At 41.0% G+C, this 22,627-nt stretch overlaps 1 protein-coding gene across 1 annotated transcript; it reads right to left on the reverse strand.

Moving 5' to 3' along the window:
* Positions 1-16,942: 16,942 nt before the first annotated feature.
* Positions 16,943-17,501, reverse strand: LOC120039082 (aerolysin-like protein). Its single transcript, XM_038984612.1, has one exon. The coding sequence runs from the start codon at positions 17,480-17,482 to the stop codon at positions 16,943-16,945; it is 540 nt and encodes a 179-aa protein (XP_038840540.1). The 5' UTR covers positions 17,483-17,501.
* Between the last annotated feature and the right edge of the window lie 5,126 nt (positions 17,502-22,627).

The raw sequence follows: 22,627 nt of genomic DNA on the forward strand, positions 1-22,627 counted from the left end.
ACTTCTGACAGGAAGTGAAAAATCTGAAATCGAGGCTCTGTTCCAGGGCCATCCTATTCAATTGCTTGAAATCTATGGATATACATGCACTTCATACGCCTTCCACTAGATGTCAACAGGCAGTGGGAGGTGAAATGGGGTGTCTAGCTTGATCTGAGGTCGAACAAGAGCTCTTGGAATGACGTGACCCCAATTTCCTTTGTCTAGCAAGGCGCGGGAAGGAACCCTAGATTGCCTTCTGAAAAGCTTTCGGTATAGACGGCTAATATCTCCGGCTTTGATTTTATTTGATACATGTGATAATATCATCGTAAAGTATGTTTTTTCAATATAGTTTTATCAGATTATTGAACGTTTATCGGGAGTTTTGGCGTTTTCCGTTCTCTGCGTTTGGTGAAGATGGACATCTTCGCTCCACTTGGCTAGCTAAGGTTGCTAATTCGACAGGAGAAGAGGACATTCTAAAACCAAACAACGATTTATTCTGGACAAAGGACTCCTTGTACAAGATTATGATGGAAGCTCAGCAAAAGTAGGAACCATTTATGATGTTATTTCGTATTTCTGTGGAAAATGTTTAGTTCTATTTTCCGCCCTCATTGCAGGCGCTGTCTCGCTATAAAGTTATTTTTTTAAATCTAACACGGCGATTGCATTAAGAACTAGTGTATCTTTCATTTGCTGTACAACATGTATTTTTTGGCTATGTATTCCCCTTGTGACCCCTTGTGAGACCATATGCTGACACATGCACATTTGTGGCCTGCTGGAGGTCATTTTGCAGGGCTCTGGCAGTGCACCTCCTTGCACAAAGGTGGAGGTAGCGGTCCTGCTGCTGGGTTGTTGCCCTCCTACGGCCTCCTCCACGTCTCCTGATGTACTGGCCTGTCTCCTGGTAGCGCCTCCATGCTCTGGACACTACGCTGACAGACACAGCAAACCTTTTTGCCACAGCTCGCATTGATGTGCCATCCTGGATGAACTGCACTACCTGAGCCACTTGTGTGGGTTGTAGACTCCGTCTCATGCTACCACTAGAGTGAAAGCACCGGCAGCATTCAAAAGTGACCAAAACATCAGCCAGGAAGCATAGGAACTGAGAAGTGGTCTGTGGTCACCACCTGCAGAACCATTCCTTTATTGGGGGTGTCTTGCTAATTGCCTATAATTTCCACCTTTTGTCTATTCCATTTGCACAACAGCATGTGAAATGTATTGTCAATCAGTGTTGCTTCCTAAGTGGACAGTTTGATTTCACAGAAGTGTGATTGACTTGGAGTTACATTGTGTTGTTTAAGTGTTCCCTTTATTTTTTTGAGCAGTGTATGATTTATACCTCAAATATGCACATTTTTCGAACAAAACATAGATTTATTGTATAACATGTTATAAGACTGTCATCTGATGAAGTTGTTTCTTGGTTAGTGACTAATTATATCTCTATTTGGTCGGTTTTGTGATAGCTACCTATGCGGTTGAAAAATGGTGAAAATATGCGGTTGAGTCTTTTGCTATTGTGGTTAGCTAATAGAAATACATATTGTGTTTTCGCTGTAAAACATTTTAATAATCGGAAATGATGGCTGGATTCACAAGATGTTTATCTTTCATTTGCTGTATTGGACTTGTGATTTCATGAAATTATATTATATGATATCCCTGTGGCGTTAGGCTAGGCTATGCTAGTCAGCTTTTTTGATGGGGGGGATCCCGGATACGGGAGAGAGAAGCGGTAGAGGTTTAAACAATGCTGGTTAACATGATTTTTGAATTACTACCCCATCTCTGTATCCCACACATACAATTATCTGTTGAGTAGTGAATTTCAAGCACATGTCCACATCAACAACAAACTAGAATGGTCCTGACACACCAAGACAGTCATGAAGAGGGCACGACAAAGCCTATTCCCCTCAGGAAACTAAAAAGATTTGGCATGGGTCCTGAGATCCTCAAAAGGTTCTCCTTCCAGTTCTCTGCTGCCAATGACTGGAACGAACTACAAAAATCTCTGAAACTGGAAACACTTATCTCCCTCACTAGCTTTAAGCACCAGCTGTCAGAGCAGCTCATAGATTACTGCACCTGTACATAGCCCATCTATAATTTAGCCCAAACAACTACCTCTTTCCCTGTATCCACTGTATTTATTTATTTATTTTGCTCCTTTGCACCCCATTATTTATATCTCTACTTTGCACATTCTTCCACTGCAAATCAACCATTCCAGTGTGTTACTTGCTATATTGTATTTACTTCGCCACCATGGCCTTTTTTTGCCTTCACCTCCCTTATCTCACCTCACTTGCTCACATTGTATATAGACTTATTTTTCTACTGTATTATTGACTGTATGTTTGTTTTACTCTGTGTGTAACTCTGTGTTGTTGTATGTGTCGAACTGCTTTGTTTTATCTTGGCCAGGTCGCAATTGTAAATGAGAACATGTTCTCAACTTGCCTACCTGGTTAAATAAAGGTGAAATACATTTTTTTTTTTAAATGGGCTGACCAACCAGTGCTCCCGCTCATTGGCCAACCGGGCTATCTGCATTGCGTCCCACCACCCGCCAACCCCTCTTTTTACGCTACTGCTACTCTCTGTTCATCATATATAGATAGTCACTTTAACCATACCTACATGTACATACTACCTCAATAAGCCTGACTAACTGGTGGCTGTATATAGTGACGGGGTCAAATTGGGGTCACGTTAGGGGCTGCACCAAACGTTTAATGTATTATAATAATTGATTATAATATGTTGTATTAATTGAAGGGGAAGGGCTATGGGACCCCTCCTCCTCTACATTTATAGGGTTCTAGACTACAGATTAACAATATATATATTCATTGTAAGGATTTAGAATTGTTCCACAGTCTTTAAGTCTGTGCCTCTTATAAAGAAATGGGGGGGGGGGGGGGGGGCGTCTGTGAAATAGCATTTCAAACATAAACATAGAGCTCTGTAGGGGAGTAGAAGAGATAAGAGGCTAGTCAGACATACCTCTATAAATCAACTTGGGGGAGTGGCTTTTACTCCTGAGGCCTTAGAAAACACTGGAACTATTATATTTCTTGCAGGTTTGTACAGTTGTGTATGCATGGGCTTGTCTGAGGAGTAGCAGGTAATGACATCACAGGGGGTTGACGACATGCATGATAAAAGCAACTTGGACTTTTCCTATGAGGCAGAACTCAGGAGAGACATCAGTTGTATGTGTGATGTTTGATCTTTGACTTCTGTCTACAGCTGTATTTTGATTAAAATGGTTATGATTTATAAGTGCACATTTTGAGAGTTCCTTATTTGTTAAGTAATAAAACGGAGCACAGAAAAACGAAACCAACAATTGCCTTGCTACTGTGATTTTCAAATGTCTTTTTACTGTTGTTTTATTTCTTTACTTACCTACACACACACACACAAACACGCACACCTTTGTTTCGCACTATTGGTTAGAGCCTGTAAGTAAGCATTTCACTGTAAGGTCTACACCTGTTGTATTCGGCGCATGTGACAAATAAACTTTGATTTGATGAGGTGGTTCTCCCCATCTCTCAGCCTACCCAGGCAGTGCACCACATCCAGGAACCTGCATCAATATTCTGCTCGTCCTCCGGGACTATTGCCCTGCAAATGTCCTTCACTTTTGCTTTGTGTTCTCGTCAGATCTTTTTGCGATTCCGTCAATTCGTAGAGTCCATCTCCGACTGTATCGCTCAGTCTCGTTATACCTTTGACTCCATTTTCAGTGAGTTTCTTCTCCTGCTTTGCAACCTGAGTATTCATTGTTGCGTTCTGCTGCTTCAGAGTATTTACTTCTTCAGGATTGAAATCAATCCCTTTCTTCAGGTTAACGATGCAGACAATGTTCTTTTACACCAAGTCCATGATGTCATCTGCTCTCTCTTTGATTTTAGTCCCCCCCCCCACATTCACCCCCCTTTTCTACACTGCAAGCATATGAATGAGTTTCAGCAATGCCTCTTTTCTCCTTGGTGGTCTTAAAGTCACGATTGGCCTCATGGTGAAATCCCTGAGCAGTTTCCTTACTCTTAAGAAACTAAGTTAGGAAGGACACCTGTTACTTTGTAGTGACTGGGTTTATTGATACACCATCCAACGCCTAATTAATAACTTCACCTTGCTCAAAAGGATATTCAGATAAAAAGCACACCATGCAATAATCTGAGACTGCGCTCAAAAATAACAACATTTCTCCGCCATGTTGGAATCAACAGAAATATGAAATTACATCATAAATATTCCCTTACCTTTGATAATCTTCATCAGAAAGCACTCCCAGGAATCCCAGTTCCACAATAAATCGGTGTTTTGTTCGATAATGTCCATTACTTATGTCTAAGTAGCTACTTTTGCTAGCATGTTTAGTGCACATGTACAAACGCTCACGCAGATGCAGGCAAACTCGGACGGAAACTTCAAAAAGTTATATAACAGGTCGAATAAACAGGTCAAACTAAGTAGAAAATCAATCTTCAGGATGTTGTTATGATAACTATCCAATAACGTTCCAACCGGAGAATTCCTTTGTGTTTCTAGAAGTTATGGAAAGCAAGACGATATCGTTTGGAACGCGTGTGACCAGGAACTGGCATTCTGCCAGACCACTGACTGAAACACCACCCATCCGGCTCAACATCACACTAGAGGCTTCATTCCATGTTCTACAGACTGTTGACATCTAGTGGAAGGCGTAGGAAGTACAAACAGATCCATATCTTACAGGGAATTGAAAAGGCGATGAGTTGAACATCGACCAGCCTCAGAATTCTCACTTCCTGTTTGGAATATTTCTCAGGTTTTTGCCTGCCATATGAGTTCTGTTTTACTCACAGACATCATTCAAACAGTTTTCGAAACTTCAGAGTGTTTTATATCCAATAGTAATAACAATATGCATATATTAGCATCTGGGACAGAGCAGGAGGCAGTTCACTATGGGCACGCAATTCATCCAAAAGTGAAAATGCTGCCCCCTATCACAAAGAAGTTAAAATAGTTACAGAGTTTATGGTTGTGATATGAGAAAACTGACGATGGATAAACAACATTGTATTTGCTCCACAATACCAAAATAAATGAAAGAGTGAAAAGAAGGAAGTCTGTACAGAATACAAAGATTCCAAAACACGCATCATGTTTGCAACAAGAAACTAAAGTGATACTGCAAAAATTGTGGCAAAGAAATTAACTTTTTGTCCTGCCTTATGTTTGGGTCAAATCCAACACAACACATCACTGAGTATCCCTCTACATATTTTCGATCGCGGTGGTGGCTGCGTCATGTTATGTGTATGCTTGTCATCGACAAGGACTAGGAAGTTTTTTAGGATAAAAATAAACGGAATACAGCTGTAAGCACAAGCAAAATCCTAGAGGAAAACCTGGTTCAGTCTGCTTTCCAACAGACATTTGGAGATGAATTCACCTTTCAGGAGGACAATACCCTAAAACACAAGGCAACATCTACATGGTAGTTGTTTATCTAGGAGTGGCAGGTAGCCTAGTGGTTAGAGCATTGGGCCAGTAAGCAAAAGGTTGGTGGATTGAATCCCCAAGCTGTCTTTCTGCCACTGAACAAGGCTGTTAAAACCTTCTCAGCAACAACCTACTTCCTCTCACCAAGACAGTTCAAATGATTACTGAGTCAATAAATGTCAGATATTCCAAACTACTCTTTCCATTTATGCATTTGTTGATTAAAAGTACTATTACAAAGTGATCATGTTTAAGAATTAACACTTGGTTCTCTTCCTCCATCATCCCCCCCTCTCTCCTGTCATCTATCTGCTCTATCGGTTCTTCATGATTGATCACAGGAGTATAGGTTGATCAGGGCGTAGCTAATGTCTCTGTTACTGATAACAGCAATAGGGGCGGTACCATCCTCTGTGTTCCTTATCTTTTACAATCACGCCTCCTTGAAGACAGAAAAGCTAGGATTCTAAAGCCAGATCTGTACTATTTCAGAAAAAAATAAGCAAACACGTTTAGTGTTCGTCAAAAGGCATGTGGGCGACTCCCCAAACATATGGAAGGACGTACTCTGGTCAGTTGAGATGAAAATTGAGTTTTTAGGCCATCAAGGAAAACGCTATGTCTGGCGCAAACCCAACACCTCTCATCACCCCGATAACCCCATCCTCACAGGGATGCATGGTGGTGGCAGCATCATGCTTTGGGGATGTTTTTCATCGACAGGGACTGGGAAACTGGTCAGAATTGAAGGAATGATGGATGGCTTTAAATACAGGTAAATTCTTTAGGGAAACCTGTTTCAGTCTTCCAGAGATTTGAGACTGGCACGGAGGTTCACCTTCCAGCAGGACAATGACCCTAAGCATACTGCTAAAGCAACACTCGAGTGGTTTATGGGGAAACATTTAAATGTCTTGGAATGGCCTAGTCAAAGCCCAGACCTCAATCCAATTGAGAATCTGTGGTATGACTTAAAGATTGCTGTACACCAGCTGAACCCATCCAACTTGGAGCTGGAGCAGTTTTGCCTTGACGAATGGGCAAAAATCCCAGTGGATAGATGTGTCAAACTTATAGAGACATACCCCAAGAGACTTGCATCTGTAATTGCTGCAAAAGGTGGCTCAACAAAGTATTGACTTTGGCGGGATGAATAGTTATGCACCCTCAAGTTTTCAGTTTGTCTTATTTCTTGTTTGCTTCACAATAAAAAATATGTTGCATCTTCAAAGTGGTAGACATGTTGTGTAAATCAAATGATACAAACCCCCAAAAAATACATTTTAATTCCAGATTGTAAGTCAACAAAATAGGAAAAATGCCAAGGGGGCCAATCTACAGTTTTATATAGAGCCAAAGCTAAATGAAACTCTTTACCAATCCATATTTCTCAGGCAAAAAGTAAATCCACCTTCAAGAAAAAAATTAAATAACATTTGTTTGTTTCACAATAAAAAATATTTTGCATCTTCAAAGTGGTAGACATGTTGTGTAAATCAAATGATACAAACCCCCAAAAAATACATTTTAATTCCAGATTGTAAGTCAACAAAATAGGAAAAATGCCAAGGGGGGGTGAATACTTTCGCAAGCCACTGTACTAGGAACACGCATAACCACCAAACCAGACAGGCAAATTCAGGGCAGCTAAGACAAACCAAGCCAAGGACAAATCGCCTTAAATCTACAGTTTTATATAGGGCCAAAGCTAAATGAAACTCTTTACCAATCCATATTTCTCAGGCAAAAAGTAAATCCACCTTCAAGAAAAAAATTAAATAACATTTAATGCGATAGACCATATGACTGGACAGGAAGTAGAAAGCATCAACTGAATGTTAAATGTGTTTCCTGTCAGCTATTTTAATTGTCTGTATTGTCTACTTGTTGAATGTTTGTGAAGTGTTGATTTGTGGTTGTTTGTAATGTCTTGTTAATTGGTGTTGGACTCCATGAAGATTAGTACAGAGAGAGAGAGAGACAGACACACATGGACACTACAGGTAAAAGAGGGAGTGCTGATCTGGCAGGGCCTGACATGCCCCAACATCAACATAACAATTAACACTAGTCTCCTAGTCGATACCTCCAACCCCACTTCACCCCAAAATAACTGTGGTCAACCCCAGAAATCTTCACTTTCAAACTCATACCAAATATTTTGAAACAGAGCACTATTGGATTAGATACCAAAATAGGGCCGCTGTTTGTTTTAATCAATCTGGTGACACAGGTAGCTATTGAAAGCACAGGGGGAAGAGAGTCTGGAGGGAGAGATTGAAATGGGGGAGGTCGGGGTGAATGACCCACCAAACCATGGCGGTCTGGGGAGTGGCTAGCCATGGAGAGTTCACTGCTAGCCATGGAAGCCACTCACTCGCACAACTCAACAAGTGAGTATGAGCATAAAAGTGACTTCACCATGAGAATTGAAGGCTGACAAAAGTTATTGATTAACAGTACTTATGAACAACATCCATCCATGTTTTTTGGGGGTGTTGAATAGTATCAGACCTACAGTAACCATTGCAGGGAAAGAACATTCCACGGAAAATGTATGGGTAGAGTAGCCCACTGTGTTAGCCGGGTTACTAAATGTTTTTCTAGTATCAGTGAGAAGTGTAGACAGCCGAAAACTGTGGGTAGGTAGCTAAACTTCTCCATCGCTCTCCCTCTCTTCCCTCCATCTCGGTGGTAAGCTAACTAATATTGACAGAGATGAGACACTACATGAAACAGATGGCTCTGAAAATAAGATCTAGTCTGTCATCACCAGCCCCAACCGTCTGCATTACAACCATCCTATCTGTTGTAATTCTTCCTATGCCACGTTGTGTTAAATTACCCAGTGACCCTCTACTCTGACTGTAGCCTCAGCATGACGAGTTAGAACAGGCACTGAGGAACTAGCTAGGAGTTATTTTGCCGACGTCCCAGTCTCCCAGAGTGGATCATTTTGGTCACAGGTATGACTACCACCCATTTTTGCTGATTCTGTCTCTGTCTCTGTCTCTGTCTCTGTCTCTGTCTCTGTCTCTGTCTCTCTCTCTCTCTCTCTCTCTCTCTCTCTCTCTCTCTCTCTTCTCTCTCTCTCTCTCTCTCTCTCTCTCTCTCTCTCTCTCTCAATTCAATTCAATTCAATTCAATTTGCTTTATTGGCATGACGTAACAATGTACATATTGCCAAAGCTTATTTACAATATAAAAATGAGAATCAAAATGGTCAACGGGACAACAGTAACAACAATAACCAAGGGTCAAAATAACCATACATTCAACAATAACAATAAGCATACAGTAGAGGACATGTGCAGGTTGATTGGTCTGTCAGACACTGTCCCTCAACTTATGGCAGGCAGCAATGTAGTGCGCTGCCAACCCACAGCTCTCTGCGTCCTCCCCCAACAGGACTGGTAGCCTATCCTCATCAGAGAGGTCTTTGAAACCTTGAATAAGAGTTTCAAATTTGGGGAAATGACACTCTCTAATTGTTTTATATTTTTGACATTTTGTCAGGAAATGCAGCTCCGTCTCAGGTTCTGCTGTTGTGCAGTGGTTGCACAGCCTTTCCTCTACAGGGAGCCAGGTTTTCCTGTGTCTACCCTTCTCAATGGCAAGGCTGTGTTCACTGAGCCTGTACTTTGTCAAGGTTTTTCTAAGGTTTTGATCAGTAACCATAGTCAAATAGTTAGCCACGGTGTACTGTCGATTTAGGGCCAGATAGCACTGCATTTTGCTCTGTGCTTGTGCTTGTGTTTCCCAATAAGCAATGTAGTTTTGTTTTGACTGTGTTGTAATTTGGTTTATTCTGATTGATTGGATGTTCTGGTCCTGAGGCTTCAGTGTGTTAGTAGAACAGGTTTGTGAACTCAGCCCCAGGACCAGCTGGATGAGGGGACTCTTTTCTTTGCTCAGCTCTTGGTATTGCAGGGCTTGGTAGTGATATGAGAGGGGGTCACTGTATTTTAGATGTTTCCAAAACTTAATTGCTCTTTTTTGAGTTTTTATTATTAGTGGATATTTGCCTAATTCTGCCCTGCATGCATTGTTTGTAGTTTTCCTCTGGACATGTAGGAGAATCTTACAGAACTCTGCATGCAGGGTTTCAATGGGATGTTTGTCCCATTTGATGAAATCTTGTTTTGCAAGTGGACCCCACACCTCGCTGCCATAAAGTGCAATTGGTTCAATGACATATTCAATTAGTTTTAGACAAATTTTAATAGGTATTTCAATTTGAATTTGCTTTTTAATTGCGTAGAATGCCCTGCGTGCTTTCTCTCTCAGTTCATTCACTGCCTCATTAAGGTGTCCAGTTGAGCTTATTTTTAAACCTAAGTAATTGTAGTGTGTGCAGTACTCTATATATTTTGTACCAATTGAGAACTTTGGTCTAATTCCCTGAGATCTGGATCTTCTCTGGAAAATCATTATTTTAGTATTTTTCTTAACCGCTGTTGTACTGTTGTACACTCTCTCTCTCTCTCTCTCTCCTCTCTCTCTCTCTCTCTCTCTCTCTCTCCTCTCTCTCTCTCTCTCTCTCTCTCTCTCTCTCTCTCTCTCTCTCTCTCCTCTCTCTCTCTCTCTCTCTCTCTCTCTCTCTCTCTCTCTCTCTCTCTCTCTCTCTCTCTTCTCTCTCTCTCTCTCTCTCTCTCTCTCTCTCTCTCTCTCTCTCTCTCTCTCTCTCTCTGAAACATATGTTAACATTGCCAAAGCAAGTGAAGTAGATAATATACAAAAGTGAAATAAACAAGAAAAATGAACATAAGTTCCAAAAGAATAAAGACATTTCAAATGTCATATTATGTATATATACAGTGTTGTAACGACGTGCAAATGGTTAAGTACAAAAGGGAAAATAAATAAACATAAATAAGGGTTGTATTTACAATGGTGTTTGTTTTTCACTGGTTGCCCTTTTCTTGTGGCAACAGGTAACAAATCGTGCTGCTGTGATGGTACACTGTGGTATTTCACTCAGTAGATATGGGAGTGTATCAAAATCGGGTTTGTTTTCAAATTCTTTGTGTATCTGTGTAATCTGAGGGAAATACAGTATGTGTCTCTAATATGGTCATACATTTGGCAGGAGGTTAGGAAGTGCAGCTCAGTTTCCACCTCATCTTGTGGGCAGTGTGCACATAGCCTGTCTTCTCTTGAGAGCCAGGTCTGCCTACGTCGACCTTTCTCAATAGCAAGGCTATGCTCACTGAGTCTGTAGATAGTCAAAGCTTTCCTTAAGTTTTGGTCAGTCACAGTGGTCAGGTATTCTGTCACTGTGTACTCTCTGTTTAGGGCCAAATAGCATTCTAGTTTGTTCAGTTTTTTTTGTTAATTCTTTCCAATGTGTCAAGTAATTATCTTTTTGTTTTCTCATGATTTGGTTGGGTCTAATTGTGTTGCTGTCCTGGGGCTCTGTGGGGTGTGTTTGTGTTTGTGAACAGAGCCCCAGGACCAGCTTGCTTAGAGGACTCTTCTCCAGGTTCATCTCTCTGTAGGTGATGGCTTTGTTATGGAAGGTTTGGGAATCGCTTCCTTTTAGGTGGTTGTAGAACTTAACAGCTCTTATCTGGATTTTGATAATTAGCGGGTATCGGCCTAATTCTGCTCTGCGTGCATTATTTGATCTTTTACGTTGTACACGGAAGATATTTTTGCAGAATTCTGAATGCAGAGTCTCATTTTGGTGTTTGTCCCATTTTGTGAATTCTTGGATAGTGAGCGGACCCCAGACCTCACAACCTTAAAACCTTTTCTCAATAGGGGGGCGCTGTTTTCACTTTGTAAATAGATAGAATAGATAGTTTCTAAAACCGTTTGAATTATATCTGTGAGTAAAACAGAACTCATTTTGCAGCAAACTTCCTGACAGGAAGTGAAAAATCTGAAATCGAGTCTCTGTTCCAGGGCCTTCCTATTAATTTGCTTGAAATCTATGGATATACATGCACTTCATACGCCTTCCACTAGATGTCAACAGGCAGTGGGAGGTGGAATGGGCTGTCTAGCTTGATCTGAGGTCGAACAAGAGCTCTTGGAATGACATGACCACTATTTAATTGTCTTCGAAGGCGCGGGAAGGACATCAGCATTGGCTTCTGAAAAGCTTTCGGTATACACGGTAGATATCTCCGTCTCTGATTTTATTTGATAGATGTGATAAAAACATTATAAAGTAGTTTTTTTCAACCGAGTTGTATCAGTTTATTGAACGTTAATTGCGAGTTTTGGAATTTTCTTTTCTTTGCGTGAGGTGAAGTTGGGCACGTTTGCGCCACATGGCTAGCTATGGTTGCTAATTCGACAGGAGAAGAGGACATTCTAAAACGAAACAACGATTATTCTGGACCAAGGACTCCTTGTACAAGATTCTGATGGAAGCTCAGCAAAAGTAGGAACCATTTATGATGTTATTTCGTATTTCTGTGGAAAATGTTTAGTTCTATTTTCCGTCCTTATTGCGGGCGCTGTCTCGCTATAACGTAAGCTGTTTGTTATGGTAAAGTTATTTTAAAAAATCTAACACGGCGATTGCATTAACTTCTTATGGCTGCAAGGGGCAGTATTGAGTAGCCAGTTAAATCGTGCCCATTTCAAACGGCCTCGTACTCAATTCTTGCTCGTACAATATGCATATTATTATTACTATTGGATAGAAAACACTCTCTAGTTTCTAAAACCGTTTGAATTATTTCTCTGAGTGAAACAGAACTCATTCTGCAGCACATTTCCTGACCAGGAAGTGGAATGTCAGAAATCGATGCTCTGTTCAACTTCCTGCCTATACATGGGCATGATACGTAAGAGTCTACGTACACTTCATACACCTTCCCCTGGTTGTCAAGAGGTGGTGAGAGAAGAAATTTCGTGTTTATCTTGGTCTGAGGTGGAATTAAAGCTCTTTGTATGACGTGACCGTCCATTTCCTGTTTCTGGAGCGCGCGAAAGAGGACATGGATTTGCCTTCTGTTTAGCTGTCGTTATGGACGACTAACATCTCCGGTTTAGATTTTATTTGATACATGTGACCATATCATCGTAAAGTATGTTTTTTCAATATAGTTTAATCAGATTATTGAAATTTTTTCGGGAGTTTTGCCGTGTTCCGTTCTCTGACTTTGTTGACGTTAGAGAGATCCGTGCCACTTGGCAAGTGCCCATGCTAAATCAAGAGGGAAATTTGCCGTTCCAGATCCAAACAACGACTGTTCTGGACAAAGGACACCTTGTCCAACATTCTGACGGAAGATCACCAAAAGTAAGAAACATTTTATGATGCTATTTCTAATATCTGTCGTGCATGTGAACTGGTCGTCGGCGCCCAAGTGTTTCTGGCTATTGTGGCTACGCTAATATAACGCTATATTGTGTTTTCGCTGTAAAACACTTGATAAATTGGAAATATTGTCTGGAATCACAAGATGCCTGTCTTTCAATTGCTGTACACTATGTATTTTTCAGAAATGTTTTATGATGAGTATTTAGTTATTTGGCGTTGGTGTCTGTAATTTTTCTGTCTGCTTTTGGTGCAATTTCTGACTGTAGCTGCAATGTAAACTATGATTTATACCTGAAATATGCACATTTTTCTAACAAAACATATGCTATACAATAAATATGTTATCAGACTGTCATCTGATGAAGTTGTTTCTTGGTTAGTGGCTATTTATATCTTTATTTGGTCGAATTTGTGATAGCTACTGATGGAGTAAAAAACTGATGGAGTAAGAAAAGTGGTGTCTTTTGCTAACGTGGTTAGCTAATAGATTTACATATTGTGTCTTCCCTGTAAAACATTTTAAAAATCGGACATGTTGGCTTGATTCACAAGATGTGTACCTTTCATATGCTGTATTGGACTTGTTAATGTGTGAAAGTTAAATATTTAAAAAAAATCTTTTGAATTTCGCGCCCTGCACTTGAGCTGGATGTTGTCATAAGTGTACCGGTGTCGGGCTGCACCCCAAACAGGTTAAGAACTAGTGTATCTTTCATTTGCTGTCCAACATGTATTTTTTAGTAAAGTTTATGATGAGTTGATTGGTCAGATTAGGTGAGTGTCAGAAATATATCCGGAGATTCTGGGAAAAAGTTGCTACATTTTCACAATGTATAACCACGGTTTTCAGCTCAAAATATGCACATTTTCGAACAAAACATAAGTGTACTGTATAACCTGATGTTATAGGACTGTCATCTGATGAAGTTGGTCAAGGTTAGTGAATAATTTTATATCTTTTGCTGTTTTTTTGCGATCGCTACCTTTGCGGTGAATGAATGCGGTTGTGTGTTTGGCTATTGTGGTAAGCTAATATAATGCTATATTGTGTTTTCGCTGTAAAACACTTAAAAAATCTGAAATATTGGCTGGACACCATGTATTTTTCATAAATGTTTTATGATGAGTATTTAGGTATTTCACGTTGCTCTCTGTAATTATTCTTGCTGCTTCGGTGCTATTGGTGATTGTAGCTGCAATGTAAAACTATGATTTTATACCTCAAATATGCACATTTTCGAACAAAACATAGATTTATTGTATAACATGTTATAAGACTGTCATCTGATGAAGTTGTTTCTTGGTTAGTGACTAATTATATCTCTATTTGGTCGGTTTTGTGATAGCTACCTATGCGGTAAAAAAATGGTGAAAATATGCGGTTGAGTCTTTTGCTATTGTGGTTAGCTAATAGAAATACATATTGTGTTTTCGCTGTAAAACATTTTAAAAATCGGAAATGATGGCTGGATTCACAAGATGTGTATCTTTCATTTGGTGTCTTGGACTTGTGATTTCATTATATTTATATGCTAGTATTTACTTGTGGCGCTATGCTAGGCTATGCTAGTCAGCTTTTTACTGATGAGGATGCTCCCGGATCCGGGATGAGTACCAAGTAGAAGTTAAAGGGCAATGTGTTCTATAACTGATTCAAGTATTTTTAGCCAGATCCTAATTGGTATGTCAATTTTTATGTTCCTTTTGATTTCATAGAATGCCCTTCTTGCCTTGTCTCTCAGATCGTTCACAGCTTTGTAGAAGTTACCTTTGGCGCTGATGTTTAGGCCAAGGTATGTATAATTTTTTATGTGTTCTAGAGTAATGGTGTCTAGATGGAATTGGTATTTGTGGTCCTGGCGACTGAACCTTTTTTGGAATAACATTATTTTTGTCTTACTGAGATTTACTGTCAGGACTCAGGTCTGGCAGAATCTGTGCAGAAGATTTAGGTGCTGCTGTAGGCCCTCCTTGGTTGGTGACAGAAGCACCAGATCATCAGCAAACAGTAGACATTTGACTTCAGATTCTAGTAGGGTGAGGCCGGGTGCTGCAGACTTTTCTAGTGCCCTTGCCAATTCGTTGATATATATGTTGAAGAGGGTGGGGCTTAAGCTGCATCCCTGTCTCATCCCACGGCCCTGTGGGAGGAAATGTGTGTGTTTTTTGCCTATTTTAACCGTGCACTTGTTGTTTGTGTACATGGATTTTATCATGTCGTATGTTTTTCCCCCAAAACCACTTTCCATCAATTTGTATAGCAGACCCTCATGCCAAATTGGGTCGAAGGCTTTTTTGAAATCAACAATGCATGCGACAGTTTTGCCTTTGTCTGTTTGTGTGTTTGTCAATTAGGGTGTGCAGGGTGAATATGTGGTCTGCCATATGATAATTTGGTAAAAAGCCAATTTGACATTTACTCAGTACATTGTTTTCACTGAGGAAATGTACGAGTCTGCTGTCAATGATAATGCAGAGTATTTTCCCAAGGTTGCTGTTGACGCATATCCCACGGTAGTTATTGGAGTCACGTTTGTCTCCACTTTTGTGGATTGGGGTGATCAGTCCTTGGTTCCAAATATTGGAGTGAGTTAGGTCTGCTCTACACCAAATTAGCATACCCCCTGAGTCCCTTCCCTGTTTCACACCTGGTAGTTTGATGGATGGGACTACCAGCTCTTTGTCACCTAGAGGGCAACCAGTGGGTCTGTCTCCACTATAGCAGGTTTCTTGAAGGATGACAATGTCTGTATTTCCGATTTCTTTGATGAAGTCCAGGTTCCTGCTCTTTAGGCCAAAGGCAGATGACCTCCGGCCTTGGATATTCCAGGATGAGATAGCAATGTTGTTGGTCGTGTGTTTTGGCCTCAGGCCAGTAAGTGTGAGTAGAGCCTGCTGTGCATCTGGTATATGCCATTGGCTTGGGCTAGTGTAAGAGTGGGTGTTGGGCCTGTTTTCCTACTCACGGCCTGGGCGTATGTGTGACTTCCATGTTGAGGCCCTCTTTACGGGGGTGGGGTGCATGGGGTGGGCAGGAGTGGCATAGGTCTGATCTGAGGGGGCCTAAATGGGGTGTGGGCATGGTTGACTTGGGGGTGAGTTGATTGGTTGGGGTGGGGGTGTGTATGTGGCTGGTGGTGTTGTGGTCTGGATGTAGGTCCTCTCGGTGTGGGTCCTCTATGTGTAGGTCCAGGGGGGATCCCACAGGTCTGGGAGAGTGTCTCGCTGGTCTGGGCAGGGTGTCAATTAATCTGTTGCTCCTGTGTGAAGTGTTGGGGCTGCGTTTGAGAGCCATGTCCTTTAGAGTCCGTGCGAAGGTGGGCACTGCTGCCTTGTATAGGTGGACCTGGTCATAGAGGCTGTTCAAGTCCAGGGTGGAGTGGTGGGTCAGGAAAACATTTGGTTTTGAGGCACAGTGACAGGAAATACTTGCGGTTACCCGCTGTTTGGTAGCAGGGTGGAAGTCTTTTCGTGGTAGCAGGATGGAGATAACCACTTGTGCATTGGGGAAAGAAGAAGAAGCATTTTCAATCACTCCCTTCAGTGCTGTGGCCCCCTTTCCTGCTGTGTTCTCAGGTCGTTTGTGCCTGTGTGTATTATTATGTGGCTAGGTGATCCTAGTTGGTCCTCAAACAGAAGGTCTAGGGCGCGCTGGGTGTTTGGACACCTGTTTGGGAAAAAGTTTTTTTTCTTGTATATATTTCCCATTTGAGTCTATAAGGAGTCCAATCTGTGTCTTGTGTATGTCCTCAGTGGGTGTGGGGGGGGTTGTCAGGAGGCCTGGCAGGGTGGCTGACATGGGGGTGCTCAGAGGGGATGAGATCCCCTGGGCTTGGGGTTCTTCATTTGTCTGTTTTGCTGTGATGTCGACGCTATGGTCAGGGTCTGGTGTGGACTGTTCTGCTGTGGTGTCGAGACTTTTGTCGGGAGCTGAGGTGGACTGTTCTGCTGGCTTCTCTGCGGGGGTGGCCACCTCTCTAGTGGGTTGATCTCTGTCACACACCATCCCCCTCACCCTCTCCTCCAGCAGTCTGATCCTCTCCTCTAGTGCTCTGTTCTTCTCCTGCTCTTGCTTTTTATATTGTTGAAGTTGTCTCCCCACAGTCCAGCGTGCAGATATGTCTCTCTCCACCTCCAGCTCTCTGGGTCTGGTTAATGTTAGAGCATCGGTAGAGTTTTCCTGAGCCGTCTACACACATCTATAAAAGAGCTTACCTGGGGTTTGAAGAGGGACAGGTTGGCATACTCCATGTTGGTCAGCACGGACGACTTGATGGGGTTGATGAAGAGGAAGCCCATACGTTCAACGGCCAAGCCAGACCTGCCCTCCAGCACCAGGCAGATTCCAGACCCCACATCTACGGTGTACTCAGTAATCAGTGGCCAGCTGGTCGTTTTTTCAAAGAACTGACGGTTTTCACTCGTCGTGAACTTGATGGCACCCAGACGTGTGCCGGCGCCGTTATCCCACAGCGACAGCTTTGTGATGCGCTCGCCGAGGTTGAACTCAAACTCATTGAAAGTGTTCTCATCTCCAAAAGTCGCCACTTTCCCGTCGGTCAGCTCCGCCCGCACAGCTTTGACCTGCGAGCCTTCCACCGCCACTCCAATCTTCTTGAGGGTGGCACCGTTGTCCATGCCATGGAAATGAAATGAACTGCCTCCTTGACCACCGATCAAATGCAGTGTGGTTGCCATGTTGAGTGTGTGTGTGCGTCATGTAACCTGAAATACAAATTTGTACAGATACATTTTAAAAACCTCCCAACTCAAAGGAGATCTGATTCAGACATTCAAAGCACCAAAAGAACATTAAGGAACAAGATGAAAGGATCAAACAATAACCAAGGGATATAATGACTCATGGTAGGAACTAGAGGTCAAGCAACACATCAGTCTAGGGCAGGGCTCTCTAACCATGTTCCTGGAGAGCTACCCTCCTGTTGGTTTTCACTCCAGCCCCAGTTGTAACTAACCTGATTCAGTTTATCATCCAGTTAATTATTGGAATCAGGTGGAATAGATTGGAATGAAAAAATACAGGACGGTACCTCTGGTCTAGGATGACCAAATCGCTGCACAATCCTCAGGTCACTGAGAATGACGTGTTCTGTTATTGCTCCTAACTCCTCCTTGCCCTCCTCTGATCGTTCCATCTCTATTCGTCTGGAATCTATCACACCCATTCCTTCCTCCTCAGCTAGGGACCTCCGAGTCACCATGGAGTCCCTCTCCTACTCCCAGCACCTCCCCACTCTACCTCCTGCTGTTTCTTCCTGATCAACACCATGGAGTCCCTCTCCTACTCCCAGCACCTCCCCACTCTACCTCCTGCTGTTTCTTCCTGATCAACACCATGGAGTCCCTCTCCTACTCCCAGCACCTCCCCACTCTACCTCCTGCTGTTTCTTCCTGATCAACACCATGGAGTCCCTCTCCTACTCCCAGCACCTCCCCACTCTACCTCCTGCTGTTTCTTCCTGATCAACACCATGGAGTCCCTCTCCTACTCCCAGCACCTCCCCACTCTACCTCCTGCTGTTTCTTCCTGATCAACACCATGGAGTCCCTCTCCTACTCCCAGCACCTCCCCACTCTACCTCCTGCTGTTTCTTCCTGATCAACACCATGGAGTCCCTCTCCTACTCCCAGCACCTCCCCATCTACCTCCTGCTGTTTCCCTGATCAACACCATGGAGTCCCTCTCCTACTCCCAGCACCTCCCCATCTACCTCCTGCTGTTTCTTCCTGATCAACTTGGTGACTTATATGTAATGATGATGTAAACATATTGTTATGTAAGTGAGCACGTCTCTATGCACTTATACAATTATTTAATATGTTGCTATAATTACGAATACTCATGAATAATGATGAGTGCACATTTTATAGATGCTACATCAGTATATGATACCCTGCCCTATGATGATGAGTATGAATGTAATAGATGCTACATCAGAATATGAGGTGTTTATGGTGCTGGAACTCACCTTTCCAACAAAAGTTGCTGCTTTGTAATATCTGAAAGAATAAAGATTGACATGAATTAATATAGTCCAATATTCTTTAGGACAGAGGCTGCACTATTCACAGGTATGTACTCATGTATTATAATATAGAACAATATTCTAAGACAGGCTGTGTCACGATCGTCTTGAGGATAATGAGTGGACCAAGGCGCAGCGTGTGAAAAATACATCTCTTTTATTTGAGACGAGTGAAACACGAAACGAACACTTATAACAAAACAAAACAACAAACGACCGTGAAGCTACAAACGTAAGTGCAATACTAAAGCTACAAACGTTCTACATAGACAATTACCCACAAAACCCAATGCCTATGGCTGCCTTAAATATGGCTCTCAATCAGAGACAATGAACCACAGCTGCCTCTAATTGAGAACCAATCTAGGCAGCCATAGACATACAAAACCCCTAGACAAGACTCTGACCCATTTAACCTACAAACCCCTAGACAATCCAAAAACACATACATTCCCCATGTCACACCCTGACCTAACTAAAATAATAAAGAAAACAAAGAATACTAAGGCCAGGGCGTGACAGGCTGCAGTATTCACAGGTATGCATTAATATATTATAATATAGAACAATATTCTTTCAGACAGGCTTTAGTATTCACAGGTATGTATTAATATATTATAATATAGTACAATATTCTTTAAGACAGGCTTTCGTATTTACAGTTATGCATTAATATATTATAATATAGTCCAATATTCTTTCAGACAGGCTTTAGTATTCACAGGTATGTATTAATATTATAATATAGTACAATATTCTTTCAGACAGGCTACAGTATTCACAGGTATGTATTAATATATTATGACAATGTCTAATATAGAACAGGGTCTGTTAACTTTATCAAGTGTCTGTCCAATTAAAACTAACCATCAGATTTAGTCAAGTAACACCTAAAACCTGAATCATTCAAACGTCATTACTGAATGTAGATCCAAACTTTACCTCGATTTCAAATGGTTAATAATAATAATGACCAGTAAGTCAACTGTTTCATCATTTAGGAAGCATTTGTTCCATGAAATGTGCAGTTTATTAGTAGTCAAATCAACATTAGTTCAACATTTTTTCACTTAGCAAGATGAGTTGTTAAGATTTGTTTTTACTAACATACAACACGTATGCAGGCCTCAGATTCAAAGATAGAAATAGGTTCTCTAATTTAATTCAAGTAAGCTTCCATTTTAAAGCTGCATTAGGTCAGATTTCTTTTTAAATTTGGGGAAATTGTCATCACACATCGTCAGCTATCAGTATGTAAAATATTCTGAGAGTAGATCCAGCTTCTTTGACTGCCCTTCACTCTGCAATCACTCTGAAAAATCGTTCCAGCCAATCATGTCCCTAGTAGGGAGTTACCTAATGTGCACAAATAATTTGATTTAAACAGATAAATATACATGATGAATTATATCACCTTCATTATTTGGGATTTATTAACAGTTATGTCTGCAGGCAGAAGGCACAGAAAGGATCTATCGCTGCACAAGAGGAGCAGAAGTTGGAGCCAGATAAATGTTTGTTTGTTGGTAACATGCCTGTTTATGCATTCAATTTAAATTAAGGATAATGAAGTTGGTAAAGTGACTGATAAAAGCCTGTTTTTTGCCCGAGATAGCACCAGTCACCTACATTAAACATTTCAGTACCCAATGCTAGATGTGTCAATCAGTGTATTCAAGATGAAGAGACAGCTTGATGTAAAACACTACACTCAACAGTCTACTCACCTCACATTAAACATCATACTAACATCATACTTTTGAATTCAAAACAGAACAATAGGAGGCTGAAGTCAACCATGTAAAAACAAGGCAACAGTTAACATGTCGTCCCCCACGAATGATGCAGTAACCACTATTTATTTCACAATGGCGCCAGAGGGGAGGGCTTTCGTCTTATCGTCTCTCAACCAACCAAGCTATTTTGTTTGTTTTTACATTATGCTGCTGCTATTATTTGTTATTCTTATCTATTACTTTTTTTTAAACATTTTGTAGGTATTTCTTTCTTACAACGGCATTGTTGTTTAAGGCCTCGTCACTGTAAGGTGAAATATTGTATTCAGCGCATGTGACAAATAACATTTTATTGAATTGAGATATTGTGTGTAACTAACAAATTGCAGTTAATTGCCATAGCTCCCACCTTGGGCAATCAGTGTAATTTTATAAATGTTGGATCTCTATGGCAAGACGAATCATTCACCCAAGTTTTGTCAAAATCAGCCCAGTGCTCTCAGATATCTTGTTTAACTAACGCACAAAACAAACATACCAACGGACAGACAGAGACAGTTTAGTTTCATCGTGGGGGACAACAAAACCATACCATGCTTGTTCAGCTAGACTTTTATAAATGATTAGGCCTGGCAGCATAGCCTAGTGGTTAGAGCTTTGGACTAATACCTGAATGGTTGCAAGTTCTAATCCCTGAGCTGACAAATATTTTATTCTGCCCCTGAACAAGGCAGTTAACCCACTGTTCCTAGGCCATCATTGAAATTAAGAATTTGTTCTTAAAATATTTTATTTTAAATCAAAAATTAAGCAGCTGTTTCAGAATTTAGAAAAACATTTGTTGCATGAAATGTTTTGTTAATTAGTTGGTCAAAATAACAATCTAGCTTTCAAATATTCATATATCAAGATTAGTTATATAGTGACATGTGTACTTACATACAATGTTATGCAGTCCTCAGTGTTAAGGATGACTATAGAAGATCTTGATGGAAGAAAACTGATTGGTTCCGAGATTCCGAGTGAAGTTCAGTTGTCAAAGATGCATCAGTGGATACGTGTCTCTGGAGTGGAGATAAGAGCACTCTCTTATAAAGCAGCAAAACTCCCCCCATGTCCATGCAATGATGTGCGTCAGTAGTTTTATATTGCAATTGACACAAACCCTTTGACCCTGATTAAGACATTGTATATCATGATTAACCTGTCTGACTCTAGCGTTCCGCCAGCGGAACTCCTCCCCACATTCCACTGAAAAGGCAGAGCGCGAAATTCAAATAATTTTTTAGAAATATTTAACTTTCACACATTAACAAGTCCAATACAGCAAATGAAAGGTACACATCTTGTGAATCCAGCCACATGTCCGATTTTTAAAATGTTTTACAGCGAAAACAGCACGTATTTATGTTAGCTCACCACACAAATACAAAAAAGGACAGACATTTTTCACAGCACAGGTAGCATGCACAAAGCCAACCTAACTAACCAAGAACCAACCAAACTAACCAACAAACAACTTCATCAGATGACAGTCTTATAACATGTTACACAATAAATCTATGTTTGTTCGAAAAATGTGCATATTTGAGGTATAAATCAGTTTTACATTGCAGCTACCATCACAGCTACCGTCAAAAATAGCACCGAAGCAGCCAGAGTAATTATAGAGACCAACGTGGAATACCTAAATACTCATCATAAAACATTTCTGAAAAATGCATCGTGTACAGCAAATGAAAGACAAGCATCTTGTGAATCCAGCCAATATTTCAGATTTTTAAGTGTTTACAGCAAAAACACAATATAGCATTATATTAGCTTACTACAATAGACTACACACTACTGCATTCATTCATCAAGGCACGTTAGCGATAGCAATAGGCATGTTAGCGTTAGCGAATAAACCAGCAAAATATATTAATTTTCACTAACCTTCATAAACCTTCCTCAGATGACAGTCCTATAACATCAGGTTATACATACACTTATGTTTTGTTCGAAAATGTGCATATTTAGAGCTGAAATCAGTGGTTATCCATTATGCTAACGTAGCTTCT

Source organism: Salvelinus namaycush, unplaced genomic scaffold (genome assembly GCF_016432855.1).
Source record: "Salvelinus namaycush isolate Seneca unplaced genomic scaffold, SaNama_1.0 Scaffold2519, whole genome shotgun sequence".
Classification (NCBI taxonomy): Eukaryota; Metazoa; Chordata; class Actinopteri; order Salmoniformes; family Salmonidae; genus Salvelinus; species Salvelinus namaycush.

What these genes read in the sequence shown, in the direction of transcription:
- LOC120039082 (XM_038984612.1), bottom strand. Translation starts at nt 17,482, where the DNA reads ATGGCAACCACACTGCATTTGATCGGTGGTCAAGGAGGCAGTTCATTT.